This window comes from Nesoenas mayeri (genome assembly GCF_963082525.1).
Source record: "Nesoenas mayeri genome assembly, chromosome: 5".
NCBI lineage: Eukaryota > Metazoa > Chordata > Aves > Columbiformes > Columbidae > Nesoenas > Nesoenas mayeri.
In genome coordinates this window covers 28,052,147-28,065,946 of record NC_137548.1, presented here as the reverse complement: position 1 = coordinate 28,065,946, position 13,800 = coordinate 28,052,147, and the positions used below count along the sequence as shown (strand labels likewise).

At 42.2% G+C, this 13,800-nt stretch overlaps 1 protein-coding gene across 3 annotated transcripts in view; it reads right to left on the bottom strand.

Annotated features, from left to right (window-relative positions):
* Nucleotides 1-5,992: 5,992 nt before the first annotated feature.
* BAZ1A (bromodomain adjacent to zinc finger domain 1A) overlaps nucleotides 5,993-13,800 on the bottom strand; it is a 64,420-nt gene continuing 56,612 nt past the window's right edge. For all 3 annotated transcript variants that reach the window (XM_080345016.1, XM_080345018.1, XM_080345017.1), the window contains 6 exons: nucleotides 13,114-13,361; nucleotides 12,787-13,013; nucleotides 11,093-11,577; nucleotides 9,796-9,941; nucleotides 7,611-7,698; nucleotides 5,993-7,084 (listed from right to left, as the gene is read on the bottom strand). In XM_080345016.1, the coding sequence (XP_080201142.1) occupies nucleotides 6,894-7,084; nucleotides 7,611-7,698; nucleotides 9,796-9,941; nucleotides 11,093-11,577; nucleotides 12,787-13,013; nucleotides 13,114-13,361 (1,385 nt within the window). In that variant the 3' untranslated portion in view covers nucleotides 5,993-6,893. The remainder of the gene's footprint in view (nucleotides 7,085-7,610; nucleotides 7,699-9,795; nucleotides 9,942-11,092; nucleotides 11,578-12,786; nucleotides 13,014-13,113; nucleotides 13,362-13,800) is intronic.

The following is a 13,800-nucleotide window of genomic DNA, read 5'->3' as shown; positions in this document are numbered from 1 at the left end:
GGCGACTGGAGAAGAAAAATAGGAAAGCATATAGATTATTATATATGTTACTATAAGACTGCTAATCTAGAAAATAGCTATACAAAGCCTAAATAAACTGGTAAACTGGGAACTGCACACTGACAAAAGTCAGGTTGGAGGATGCATGATCCCAGCAGAGCAGGAATATTCTCTGCAAGACAACTTTGTTACATGGGAAATGATAGTGCAAGCTGCCGTTTCCAGCTCCTTCACACGGCGCTGTTTAATCAGGCTGTACACAGCGCCAGAATGACCCTGTGCTGCAACACGATGCTGGCGCCGTGGCACTACATTACTAGAATAAAGACATTTCTTTCACGGTTCTTTGAAATAAATCTAAGAAATTCTGTGATTCTGTGAAAGGAATAGCGAATGACTGTAGGGAAGAATAAGTGAAAGCTGATCTTCTGTGGGCAGCAGCCAGTGCTCTGGAGAGTATGCTGTCACGTAACATCCTTGTAGGAAACTTGGCCCAATCAAACATTTCTATCATCAAAAGCGAGTGACCTGAACAGCTGGATCCAGGCTGCGAGCTGCGGGCATGGCGCAGGCAGGGCACAGGCAGGGTGCAGGCAGGGCGCAGGCAGGGTGCAGGCAGGGTGCAGGCAGGGCGCAGGCAGGGTGCAGGCAGGGTGCCGGTGGGGCACAGGCAGGGTGCAGGCGGGGCACAGGCAGGGTGCAGGCAGGGCACTGGCAGGGTGCAGGCAGGGCACTGGCAGGGCGTGGGCAGGGTGCAGGCAGGGCGCAGGCAGGGTGCGGGCAGGGTGCGGGCAGGGCACGGGCAGGGTGCAGGCAGGGCGCAGGCAGGGCATAGGCAGGGTGCGGGCAGGGCACGGGCAGGGTACAGGCAGGGCGCAGGCAGGGCGCGGGTGCTCGCTGCCTTCTCCCTCCCTGGCAAAGGCTGCGGGGCACTGGCGCAGGGCCCAGCAGCTCCCGACAGACCCACCGCCCCTTGCGAGGCAGCGGCTGACACGCTCCTGTGTTTGCACACCCAGAAAGCATTGTTTACCTTATTCTTTCACACCTAACAATTTTTAAAGATGGAGGTACACTAAGAAAAAAAACATTAAAATTAATTCCAGCAATTTTCCAGCACTACAAACCCAGGAAATTGATGTATTAAAGTAGAGAAATCCAAAGTTGGCCTCAGTACGCTTTTTGCAAAACATATGCAGCCTGTGGCCTTCTGCCATTGAAAACATTTTAGGTGTAGTCTGAACTACTGTTTAGCATTGTAATGCACTCCAAATATTAAAAAGCACTGGTTTGGAAAAGTATCTGTTTGCCAGAATGCAGCTGCAGGTGTGTGGCCGAGGGTGGAATGTTTCACCACCAGCAGACCAGATTTGTTTGACTACTTAAAAAACAAAATCAAGTTTAAATGCAGACCCAGCCGCAGTTTGTCACTGAAGCTCAGGCTCCTGGATGCTGCCGGGAGTGGGGTGAGGCCCGAGTAAGCTGGGCTTTGCTCCCAGACCACTCTTGGTCTAAGTAAATCATAGTTTTTCCAGCATTTTCCCAGGTAGTGGAGATGTACCTTTTAAAGACATAGAAGTACAACATTCAGGAATGATAACCGTTATTTTAATAATAGGTGGCTTACAGCAGTTCAAAATAGAAAACTTTGCCCAGTATACACACACACATCCATGTTTTAGGGATAGTGCTACTTCAGCATCCCTATTAGCAAACAAATGGGAAAGAAGGTGATGGATTTACTTACCCATCTTCATAATTCTTTTGATTTGCAGCACAAGTCATTTTACCTTTTGCATTGGATTTAATCCAAACATCCTCAAACCCAAGTGCCCCAAAATGGGAAACTTTCTTATCAGTGATAACTGGAGATTGTTCAAGAGGGGTTATTACATGGGCCTGATACTGGGCATATATACAACTGTGCACTTAAAATTTTGATAGTGCTGTTTAAGGAAGCATCAATTTAAGGGAAGTAGGTTGCTGATGAAGGGCGGGAGGAAGACGACATCAGTAGGTCCAACAGGATCAGGCTGAGAAATCTCCAAACACCCCCTTAGAGCATGCGGAGCAGAGCCCAAGCAGCACCTCTGCAGAACTGGAACGAGCCATCACCCTTGTGAAGATCCAGGTGGCAGTTCAGCTGTGCAGGGGAGAGATGTCCTGGAGTTACAGCAGGTGAGCCAAATGCCACACAGATAACTACCTGCAGTCATCTGGATGCTGATGTTTTGTTTTGGGGTTTTTTTAAGAGTTTGTGTGCTTTTGCAGGATAGAAATAGTCCTTGGTAGCCTCAGGAACCGTTAGCTGGAATTGTTGCAATCAGGGGTGACAGTGATACACACTAGGCAATGTGACCACTGTTAGATATCTGAACACAAATAGATTCAAATACAAATACATAAACTTGGAATATACAAGATTTTTGTAAGGTAAGGGTTAATTCAGTTATTACATCAATGATTAAAAAAAAAAATCATAAACCACACATGTAATCTCCTAAATCCTAAAGTACTGGGTTACCAGTCCAGCAGCAACATGCTGTTGGGCAGGACTCTGGCACACTCTGGTGTCCTCAGAGATCTGCTCCCTGCACTCGTCCATAGCAGAATCTCCACTTCTGGACCATGGTGGTTTCAGGGATGAGTGGCTGTGGGGCAGCTGTTTACTGCAGCAAGGTGGGCTGTTCAGGGTCTGCCAATCTCTGCCTCCCTATGATTACACATGAAAGTTCAGGCTGGCTTTCTGCTGCTTCTTACTGGTTTCTAATGCCCATGTTTGCTAAGAGTACAATAAGGTCATCTTTATTTACTGTTAATTCTAACATTCACGTGCTGTCTCCCATGATACTTAAAACTTCACCCTCTCCACAAGAGCCATCCAACACTGGGTGCAGGAGTGGTGTCCCCAGCCCAAACCCTTCACCATGAAGAGTTCTGGCCCAAATCTTTCACAAGGTCTGCCAGATGGAAGCAGCTCAAGCTTTCCAGCATCATGAAAGGTTTCCAGGAGTTAAACTTCCAGCAGGTGAATCTGACACTGGAGAGACAATCAAGGTGATCATTGGCATCCTAACACAGGTGAAGGGACTTGGCACAATACTTTCGCTACATTGGTGCTGCCACCTGACACCTAAGTGTGAACAGCCAGTATCAGCTTGACTGCAGCCACCACACAGGGCTACATCCAGCACTTCTGAGAACAGGCCTTCTCCTGCTGCCCTAGTCCTGCTTGGGTAGGAAGGGCAGCTTCCAGTAACAGCAGCCACTGTAGGGATTTGTCTTCTCAATGTTCGACGGTCTGTGGTGGTCGGGAGCAGAGCAAGTTGTTTTTGAGGAAATGCTGAGGTTTCCTGGAAGGGACAGTAGTTTGGGTTGGAGCCCAGTTCTTCCAACTGGCCCCATGGTTATGAAAGACTTACAGACAAAAAGCATCAGAAGAAATTGCTGAGGGTGGTTGGTTACTCGGTAATTCTTGGCTCTGTCATGAACGAGTGGGAGGAGGGAAGAGGCAGAATTTGCACAGCAGGAAAAACAGCTGGTCTGGCAGCCTTTGGATACCTGCCAGGGCTAAGAAATATCTGGGCTACCAAGAAGGTAAAGACTTTCACTCTCAGATCTCGTAAAAATCCTGCCTGGAGGACAGAAGCTCAAGGAAGCCTATTGCCTGTTTTCCTGGAGAGGTGGGCTCAGCCTGACCAGTCAGGGCCTCTGAAGCTGAAATGAAGCCCCTGGCCCTACCTCATTTCTGTGCCTTTGTGGAACTGTGGCTTGGAGCCCCCTGCAGATACAGCACCTCCCTCACCCCAGCAGTAACAGCATGTGGGGTGGCTGCTTGCACCAAGACATGGGCTTGTCCAGGGGAGAAAGATGGACAAGGAACATGGATATCTCCAATCCTAAGACAAGGGGAGAGATAGAAAGCAATTCCCCTTTTTTCCAAGGGGAATGTGTGGGGAAAATAAACAGCCACAAAAAGCCATCTTACCATAACTCAGAAAAAGCAGAGCTGAAGTTTCAAAAAGCTGTAACACAAGTACTGGCTAAGGCAGCCTGCTGCCAGGAACAGAGGGCTTGGTTCGTGCCCCGGGAGCACCACAAAAGCCAAGGACGGTCAGATCAGCATTGCACATGCAGCATATACAAATATTTTAAGCACAGCTGCTCAAAGAAGTGGGTGCTTTCCCACCTCAGCATGTCTAAGTAAGGCTTTAGGCTTGCAAACTTAATGACAAAGTGGTAGCTTGACTCCTAGCCCAAGCAGACAAACACCACCATCACAAGCAGCGATTTGGGTTAAACTGTTCCCACTTGCACTACCCAAACAGAAAATTATAGTTGTGTTGCTGAGGAGAAGCTACTGAAGGAAATAACCTTGGAGAAAGAGTGATAGGAATGGACAGCTGGGAGTAGGCTGGGGACAGCAACAATTTAAATTGCATCTGCCACAGAGGGACTTGTTCAGCTCACTGTGCCCTCCATCCCCAAACAGTATTCACATTTAAGTCAAAGGGCACTATTCATGCGAACAAGAACTTGCACAACTGTTTGTGCAACCTGCTAGTCAGGATGTTCAGATCCTCTTGGGACTGAACAGAGACACAGATATCAAGTACAACCTACACCCTGCAAAAAAGCCTTCTGCTGCTCACTTTCCTTACACTATTTAGCATTCTTTGTGGTGGCAACAAGAAATCCATCTTTGATCTGGACAGGAGAGAGGCATCAGCTCTGAACAAGAACAGATGTTTCTAAACCATATCCCTCACAGTTCTCAGACTTAAAAAAGAAGATATCCAACACTTCAACCTGATCAGTCTCCTATTGATCACCATCCATTCCCCAGGCTCAAGGGAATGCCCATTCTTGTCACCTCTAAGGCCAGGTAAACTCTACAGCAGCAGAGAAAACCCCCAATTGCAGAGCAAGTTATTGCTCAGGTCTGTAGCACATACGAGTCGTCACGCTGCAGCACAGGCCAGCACAAACACAGACAAGTCGCTGCAGCAGCAAATCTCATGTTTTAGTTTTTCCCACCCTCTTCACTCCTACCCCCAAACTTCTGCCCACACTGCTTTTGCAGACTGTGGCATCCCTCCAGGTGGGCAAAACTGGCTTTAAAAGGGTTTTCAAGCTATTGACTCAAACTGAGTTTAATAAACTTCAATTAATAAATACTGAAAGTAAGACTATCAAGGATAGTAAGGATAGTTTAAAGAAGCTGCTGGTCAGCTAAACTAATCAATGAGGTTTTACACTATTCAAATAAAGATCCTAATTAAAGAACCATACAACTTATACATGTACTTCTTACATTACTCCTTACACACTGATGAACATTTGCATCCCTCAAAGACCAGGTATCACACTGGCTGCAGCTGCTGAAAATGCTGGTCAGGGTGTGCCATGGTTTAATCCAGCTGGCAACTACGCACCACGCAGCTGCTCACACACCCCTCCTTCCCCAGGAGGATCAGGGAGAGAATCAAATAAAAGTAAAACTTGTGGCTTGAGATAAAGGCAGCAAAGGAAGAGAAAAATCATAATAGAACAGAATATACAAGTGAAGCACAGTGCAAATGCTCACTACCTGTTAATGGCTGCCCAGTGCAGCTCCAAGCAGCGATCTCAGCTGTCCAGCCAGTTCCCCCCAGTTTATATACTGAGCACGATGTCACGTGCTGTGGAATATCCCTTTGGCAAGTCTGGGGCAGCTGCCCTGTCTGCATCCCCTCCCAGCTCTGTGTGCACCTCACTGCTGGCAGAGCATGGGAAGCTGCAAAGTCCTTGACTTAGTATTAAGTGCTGTGTAGCAACAACTAAAACATCAGTGTGTTACCAACATCTTCTCTTCCTACATCCCAAGCACAGCACTATACCAGCCTTGGGAAGAAAATTAACTCTATTCCAGCCAAATCCAGGACAGGGTACTCACACTGAAACCAGATTCTGCTGTGTTCTCTCCAGCAACTTGTCCTAGTAAATTCATGGGGAAGATGGTGTAGCAGTGTAACTCAAAAGGAAATGCCAGAAGCTCAAAATACTTTGAAAAATGTGTCATTTTATTTGTACACTTCCAAAGTTGTACGTAGAAACTTATAGCACAGTCCTGTAAATTTACTCATTGCTAGAAGAACTTCCAAGGACACAGGAAGGTATTTATTGATTGATCATCAAGTTAGAGGGGAATAAACAAAACAAAAAAAAAAGAAAAAAACAAAAAACCACAAACCCACTGAAAAAAAAAATTAAAAGTTATGGAACTTTTTTTTTTGTTTGTTTTTAATCCCCAAGTACAAATTTTATAAATACAAAACAAATTCACAAATTACTTTGAATGCTAAATAAATATCTACTTAATAAACTCAGACTGAATACCTCCAGCCAGCACTGGTACAGTACTTAAAAGATATGCAGTTGTACTCATTCATGTGTAGTGTTGAGAAGATATGCTCAAACAAGTTTTAAACATACACACAGTTTCTTCAACTGTGCTACAGCAGAAGATTTTATCTGAGTTGATAAAGCCCTCAATACCACAGCTCCTACAAAATCTAGAGGATGAAACAAGGTCATTTGGTGCAGGAATAAACAATGTACTTCTGGAAGTTATTTGGACACATGAATGTATTAAAAATGTACAAAACCTCTGTAAACCAGTACTGTACCCAGTACATCTATCAAAATTATTAGACACTGAATAAAACTGTAGCAAAGGTAATCTTTCCTACATTCTCCTGAGTGCTTAATATTTAATTGAGAATATAGTGCAGGCCACACTTCAAGGTGGTTAAACAGTTGTTATTGCTTTATACAGGTATGACGACTGCGTGATTTAACATTTCATTTTAATGAAAATAACAGATTCCCTCAGAAAATCCTTTGGAAGGCAGAGGTTAGATTCGTGACTTCTTTGCCGCGGGAGCGGCGTGGTCCACATTACCAGATGTGATGGGAAGTCCGAGCTTTTGAGCCTGAATGTGGAAGAAAGCCTGAAGTCTAGTTCCAGCTTTTGCTTCACTCGTGTTACGAGGGTTGTATTCAAAGCAGTTCGAAAACATCAGCTCAATGTCATCAATGAATTCCGCTAGTAAATAAAGAGTAAAGAAATTAATTTAGTGTGTCTCAAGTAAGAGAGCGGTGTGACACCACTGACTTAGTACAGTGATCTTACACAGAGACAAAATGTCTTTATACATGCGTCAAGTTTCTATCATTATTCAGTGAAGTGCCATGTAAACATGGTTAAATTTCTCTGATTGTCAATAAAGGACATACAAATGAAGCAGTAACAATGCTATCTTTTCTAAATATTTCATCAGTATCACTCGCTGACATCAAAAGGCTTGAGAAATGACCAGCAGTTTCTCATCTGCTTGTTTCTTATCCATCTGTACACCGTGTATTTTGCCAGTAAAAGAACTATGTTCAACAAATCTTATTTAAAAATATTCTTTAAAAAACAAAAAAACCCACAAAGCACAAAATACCACAAAACCCCAAACCAAACACAATTTCAGTTTTCTAATCCTCTGACACAGCTTATTTTAGGAAAATAATTTACTTTAGAGAGAGAACATGGTTCTTTACTTTTTTCAATAAATAATACTTACATGCATATTTATATTCACATTTATTCACTTTTTCACGGATTATATTTAAGGCAATAGGTTTTTTTATGATGTCATAGTAGTCTGGTACCTTTAAAAGAAAAACAAAAAGAATGATTCATAGACAAACAAATGGAAGCTTAAAACTCTACCTGTGTAAAAAAATTAAGCAAACCATGCACTGACAGAAAGCACATTGGTTTTCTTTATATATAAGCAGAGGAGTCCTAAGCAACCACCTCCATTTCCTGGACAGAATATTAGTTTGCAAGTATTGCTTTTCCATTTTTTATATAATTAAAGCAGCAGACCACAACAAACTTTAGCCAGCAATTCAATGAATAAATCTAAACCTAAATACCCTGTGAACAACTGTAAGAAAATTGCCTGAGCCGATAAGCATTATGATGTTCCAGCTATTCCCATCTGTCAAGCACAAAAAATATTTCCAAGATTTAAAAACTTTTCATCTTCCTGTAACATATTAAAATATTAAAAGCTCCTTAATCCTGAGTTATGGCCATTTTTACTCCACTACTATTCACCATCTTGCAAGAGAAATGAAATCCTGAGATTCCATTTAGTTGTGCTGAAGAGAAGGTGGTGAAGCTTCCTGTAGCAAGCAGGACACGCTGTGCAAGTACCAGAGGTAAAGACCCTCTCAGAACAGTGTTGATGTGATAGAAGTGAGGGGAGGTAAAGGATTGCCTAACCCTGAAGGGCACTGACCATTTGGATCACAGATTTTGAATTCCAGGTAAGCACCAAGCTTACCGTGACTGTGTCTCACCCATGAAGTGGGGTGGGGGCAAAAGGTAAAGATAGCTGATCTAAATGTTACTTTCCTTTTTCTTTACAAGATTAGATACCCACATGCACCATCATGTATGTTTGAAAACCAAGTTCTGGGTCTGTAACTTTACTGTATCAAGTGCAACCTGCAAACAAACCTAAAGAAGGAGTTAGTAGAGAAATCAAATTAGATTGACACATTTTTTGTTTCTTTCCCTTTAGGAGAGGTGTTTACATAAGTACTAAAAAGAAAGGTAAGCTTCTTTTTCTGGCTTGCTGTGCACTGGTCATTCAATGTATTCCTTACATTGTCTTAAAGGCAGCAAAAATGTAACCCAAAATTTCTATCATCATTGAGAAAACTTGGGTCACTCCGGTATGGATTTGTCTTTCTGAACAATACAGAGACTATCCCCTAGTGACTGATTCAGGCAAACCAGAATGCACTGGGTTCTAGCAGCTTCTTTTCAGGATCAAAACTAAGCTGAATTCTCCATCCCTCCCTAAGAAGCTTCCTTGCCTTCACCAGATTCTGCAAGAACGTAACTCCTGTATTCTAGTGGGCAGACACTAGTCTCTGTTTCATTCAAAACTCCTCTCCTCCTCCTCTGCACTTTCTACACAATTCTTTTTGTCTAGATGCATTAACCCTTCCAGTTATCTGTGACTCCTTAGAAGTTTCAAGCCTTCACCTATCAGCTATCACTGTTAATTTTAACAGAGGACTTAACCCGCGAGCTCTGGCTGCCGCGGGAGGCCCAAGCAGAGCTGCTGCAGGGGCTGTGGGGATAGACAGGTTGTCAGAGAGGACAGTTCCAGCAGCACCTCCCGGCTGACAAGCCAGGGCAGCCTGCAGAAAAGCTGATGTGCTGCAGGAACTTCTGTTGTAACACAAACCTCTACAGCAGCACTTACTTTGGGTACCTACTTTAACATCAAATATTTTAAAATCTAAACAAGAGAAAAATTAAATTCAGAACTAAGCTAGGAAATAATCTTTTTACCGCATTACAGTTAACAGAGTGAAGTTGTTCCTACCTTGTTATTTTATTGCAGGTCTGTTCTCAAAATACCTTTGCATAAATTGAAGATTAATTCATAACCATAAGCTTATGTTTAGCAGCCCTGTGCTCTCTTTGTTTTTGAGGTTTGGTTTTCAAATCAAAGCATTTCACATTTTCAAATGCCTGATGCATATTTAAAATTTTCCCAATAATAAGTCAATTGGAAAAGTTATTCCTGGCATCAAATATTTGAGTTGAAATGCAAGAGTTCTCCTGAATCCCACTGCTTAGCTGTATCCCCTGTTTGGGCAATGCTATAAAATCCCACGTTTTTACTGCCAGCCAACAGGATTCCCAGGCATTACCACGCCATCTCCAGTTTTATCAGTTACCTGGATTTTGGAAACCAGTTTCATGAAAGGCCAGCTGTCATCATGTCGTACTAGTTCCACTATGAGTTGTTCAAAAGCTGAGAGTTCATGGACTCCCCCTTGACGTCCTGAACTTCTCCTGTTCAATGAGGTTTGAGGAGGTAATTCTGGAAAAACAAAAAAACCCAAAACCAACCAACCAACAAAACAAAACAAAACACAAGCAAACAAACAAAAACAAACAAAAAAAAGCATTAGATAAAAAATAAAAACCTGATAAGTCAAAAAAAATAATTTAAAAAAAAGTGAAACATCATTATTCTCCCCTATTAAAGTTGTAGTTTCAGGGCACAACTTATGTAGTTTAGATTCAGGTATTAACTACACTACAGCTTTGTTATTAACCACTAAATGTCTCTCTTGCTGTACAAAATGCTAAGGACCAGGACTTAGCTGGGTTCCTCCTCCATTCTTCTTCTCCACATTAATTTTGGAAAGGATTTTTTCACCTATTTCAATTTTAAAACAATTAGTTAAACATCTAAAGAAAAGCCCTATTAGAGAAAGATAGAATAAGCCGCCTACTCATAATTTTACTTCCACAAAACCTCTATTCACAGTGGTTTTATCTGCTTTCAAGAGTAGTCAGCGGGGTGGTTAGGGGATAAGCCCAGAAACTCCCAATGGTGAGGGACAGAAGTGGTTCAGAATACAACGCTGCCACACTGGAGTGCAAACTCTTTTACACTCTTCAGCCCCACACGGGGTCCTTTTTGTTTTTAAAAGGTTATTGTAGCTTTCCAAGTATTTCCATACCATCAAACACGTGGTATTAGCTTAACAAGCAAGGACACTGTTAGCCCTATACCAGATAGACAACCTTTTCCTTCTGGTAGCAGTTTCCTGTTGTACGTGTATATTCCCAATTTCACTGCCTTGCCTATATCTGTGTTCTTCACTGTTCAGTTCTCTAATAAAACAAAACCATAAAAACTATAAGGAAACATTTGCAGGGGTTAAGGCATAAATACCACTTTCACATTTTCTATTCACTTATTAGCAATTGCTCCATATTGTGTGCAAATATGAAATATAAAATATGGTTATGATAAATCTCCTTGGCAAATTAAGTAATGTTCTTTAGAAGGCTGAAATTTTTTCTTCAGGTTCATTCTGTCACTGTAAAAGAGGGAGCTGTCTTGTTGGAAATGGTAAAAACACCTTCAACCACTACTTCTAATCTCCCAGCCCTACCACACAAACATTTTAGCAAGGAACAGAACACTGCTTTTGTTTTGGACAAACACATTTCTCTAACCTGTGGATTGTCGTTTCCTGCCTCTTCTCTTGGGTTCGGTGACAGGCAGAGAAAGCTTTGAAACAGAAACCGGACACTTCCTAAGCCGTTCACTCGGATCTGCCGTTTCAACAATTCTAAATCCAAGGGAATTGGAGGGGCTGTTTTCCAGTGTGCTGTCAGCACTCTTTCTTCCTCTTCGTCTTCTTCGAGGACCAAGTAATTCCACAAATACATCTGCTTGTAATGAACTTTGGTTCTGACGAGTGGTCCGGCTATGAAGCCTTAAAGAAGGCTTTGTCACAGACGGAGGGGCTGATTTTACTTTTCTTATACCCCTCCTGGTCACTCTAGATAAAGGATCAGCTTGCTTAGGTGTGTTTTGCTGACTCCGAGAAGCGTATCTTGCCTGATGCTGGCTGTTACGACTTGAGAACGGATTGTTCAGTTTTGCTGCTCTCATCTTTAATGGAAACTTGACCTGAGGTCTTCCTGGCTTTGATGGGCTACAAAAAGTGAACAATTATTTTTAGTTATCCCAAAATTCCATTCCTCTCTTTTGCCTCGGTTTTCTAATCAGCATTTTAAACCTCAACCATTCAAGTTTGGACTGGTGCGCAGCTGGCTTTAAGGCTGATGCAGTCATCCAGTTACTATTACCTTAAATACTGCTCTGAAGTCTCTTAAATAAATATTACTTGGAGCACATGCTTTGAAGAAATGCCCAGAATTCTGATCACTCTTGCAGCTTGAGCAATACAAATGCATTAATGAGTACCAGGTATCAATTTCTTTAAATCACTTATTCTCACAGCAACTGTAACTACCAAGATTTTTGAACTATATTATCAGTTACCTAAGTAAACTGCAGTTCTAATGCACCAAGTATAAAATTTATGCTCTAGTCAGGGTTTATAACTAATACTCAAGACTCTCCTTCCATTACAGGAGAGAAGGAAGAGCCCGGAGATAAATTCACTTCTCAAGGAGATGCAAGTTCTCTCCAATTATTGCATGCCAACTGTCAGAGCTGAAAATAATCTTGCTTCAGTCAATTCAAAAGACTCTACCAAAAAGAAAAAAAGTAGTCTGAGATGAGGAAAATTTCCTGCAACTTTTATGTTCCTGGCATGTGTATCAAATCCATCACATCACTTTACTGAAATTACCACATACATTGGATTATTCAGCTGTTTGGGGTCTTTTCTGTTTGGTTCATTTTGATGGGGTGTTTCTTGGTTTTTAACAGCTACTACAGAAGTCCTCAAGTCCTCTCAAAGTCACATAGACTCCGATGGGTGACCTTGTCTTCCCTCATGTTCCAGTACTGACTGTACGCAGCTAGTTCTCCAAAATTCAAACCTGGACAAAACCAACTCCAGGTTTTCTCCAGAAAATCTTTACTGTTTGAAACACTCTCCACTTTACATTCAAACAGTAGCTGTACAGAACTACAACTCTCATGGCCATCTCTTGCTCATACATCCAAGGCTGGAATTTTCATCCTGAAAAGTGAGTCTAAGTCCAGTGGACCTAACTTTTGTTAACACTAAGTCTACCAGTAATGGCCAAATTCATAACAAGATGCCTTTTTTTTTAAATAAACATATTTTCTAGACTGAATTTCCAAGGTACATGCTTTTGTGAACAACTATTCCACCTAATGATCAAGATGATATTTCAGTATGAAACCACTTTACCAGATGTCTGTTTACCTTATTTCTTCTTCCTCTTGAGATTCATCCTCCCCATCTTGCTCTTCTTCATAATGCTCTTCCTCACTTTGTCTCATTTCATCATAGTTTGCCTCTTCTTCCCCTTCTCCTAGTTGTTCAGCAGTCTCTTCATCGCTTTCCACGGAAGGTCTCTGTCTGGAGGAGAGGCGCCTGGAGCGCTGTTTTGGTCGACATTCCGGACAAAACCAGTCTCCTTCAGGAATGACCTACAAACAGAAGGAAAAAAAATCAGCATTAGGAATATGCAATTAATTTGTAAGAAGTACTCACGTTTTGTGCCAAAGGGAAGCCCTTTTCCCTAGATACCTTCAGCTTGGGCCTGATACAGTAGGTGTGATAGCCTCGGTCACAGCCATCGCACAGCACCATGCTTTCTGCATCGCCCTTCTTCCGACACACTTTGCAGCGAGCGTTGAGGATGGACTTTGACCAGATGACACTTCGATCCAGTGTAGACAGATGAAGGAAGACTTGGGACAAACTGGTAGAAGCAAGAAGTGACTCCCTCCAACGATCCAAAACTGTTTTGTAGGACCGTCCACCATCACTGGCATCTTCCATTGAAGAAGGGGATTTAAAAGAAAAAAGAAAAAAAAAGGCAGAACAATCAAACTTCTTTATCAAGCATCCAGGTTTTTCTAGACTATGAGGTAAGGCTCTGACTTTCAAACAGATAGCAGTAGTGAACTGGGATAATATGACAACCTGTGTCTTATCTCTTCAATACTTGAAGATTTCCTCCTTAGTTTCCAAGCTGCTGAAGCTCTAAGAGCTGTAAGATTTTAGTCTTCAATACCAATTAAACATACAAGTTACACCTAGGACGTGAGTAAGACATGAAAGTCTCACTCAGATGTCAACCTGGAAACCTAACAATTTGATTAAATTTATAAAGTATAAGTGAAGATTACTCAAGATTTAAAAAAAAAAAACCCAAACAAAACACAAACCCAAACAAAACTAAAAACACACTCACAATTTACTTCCAGTTTT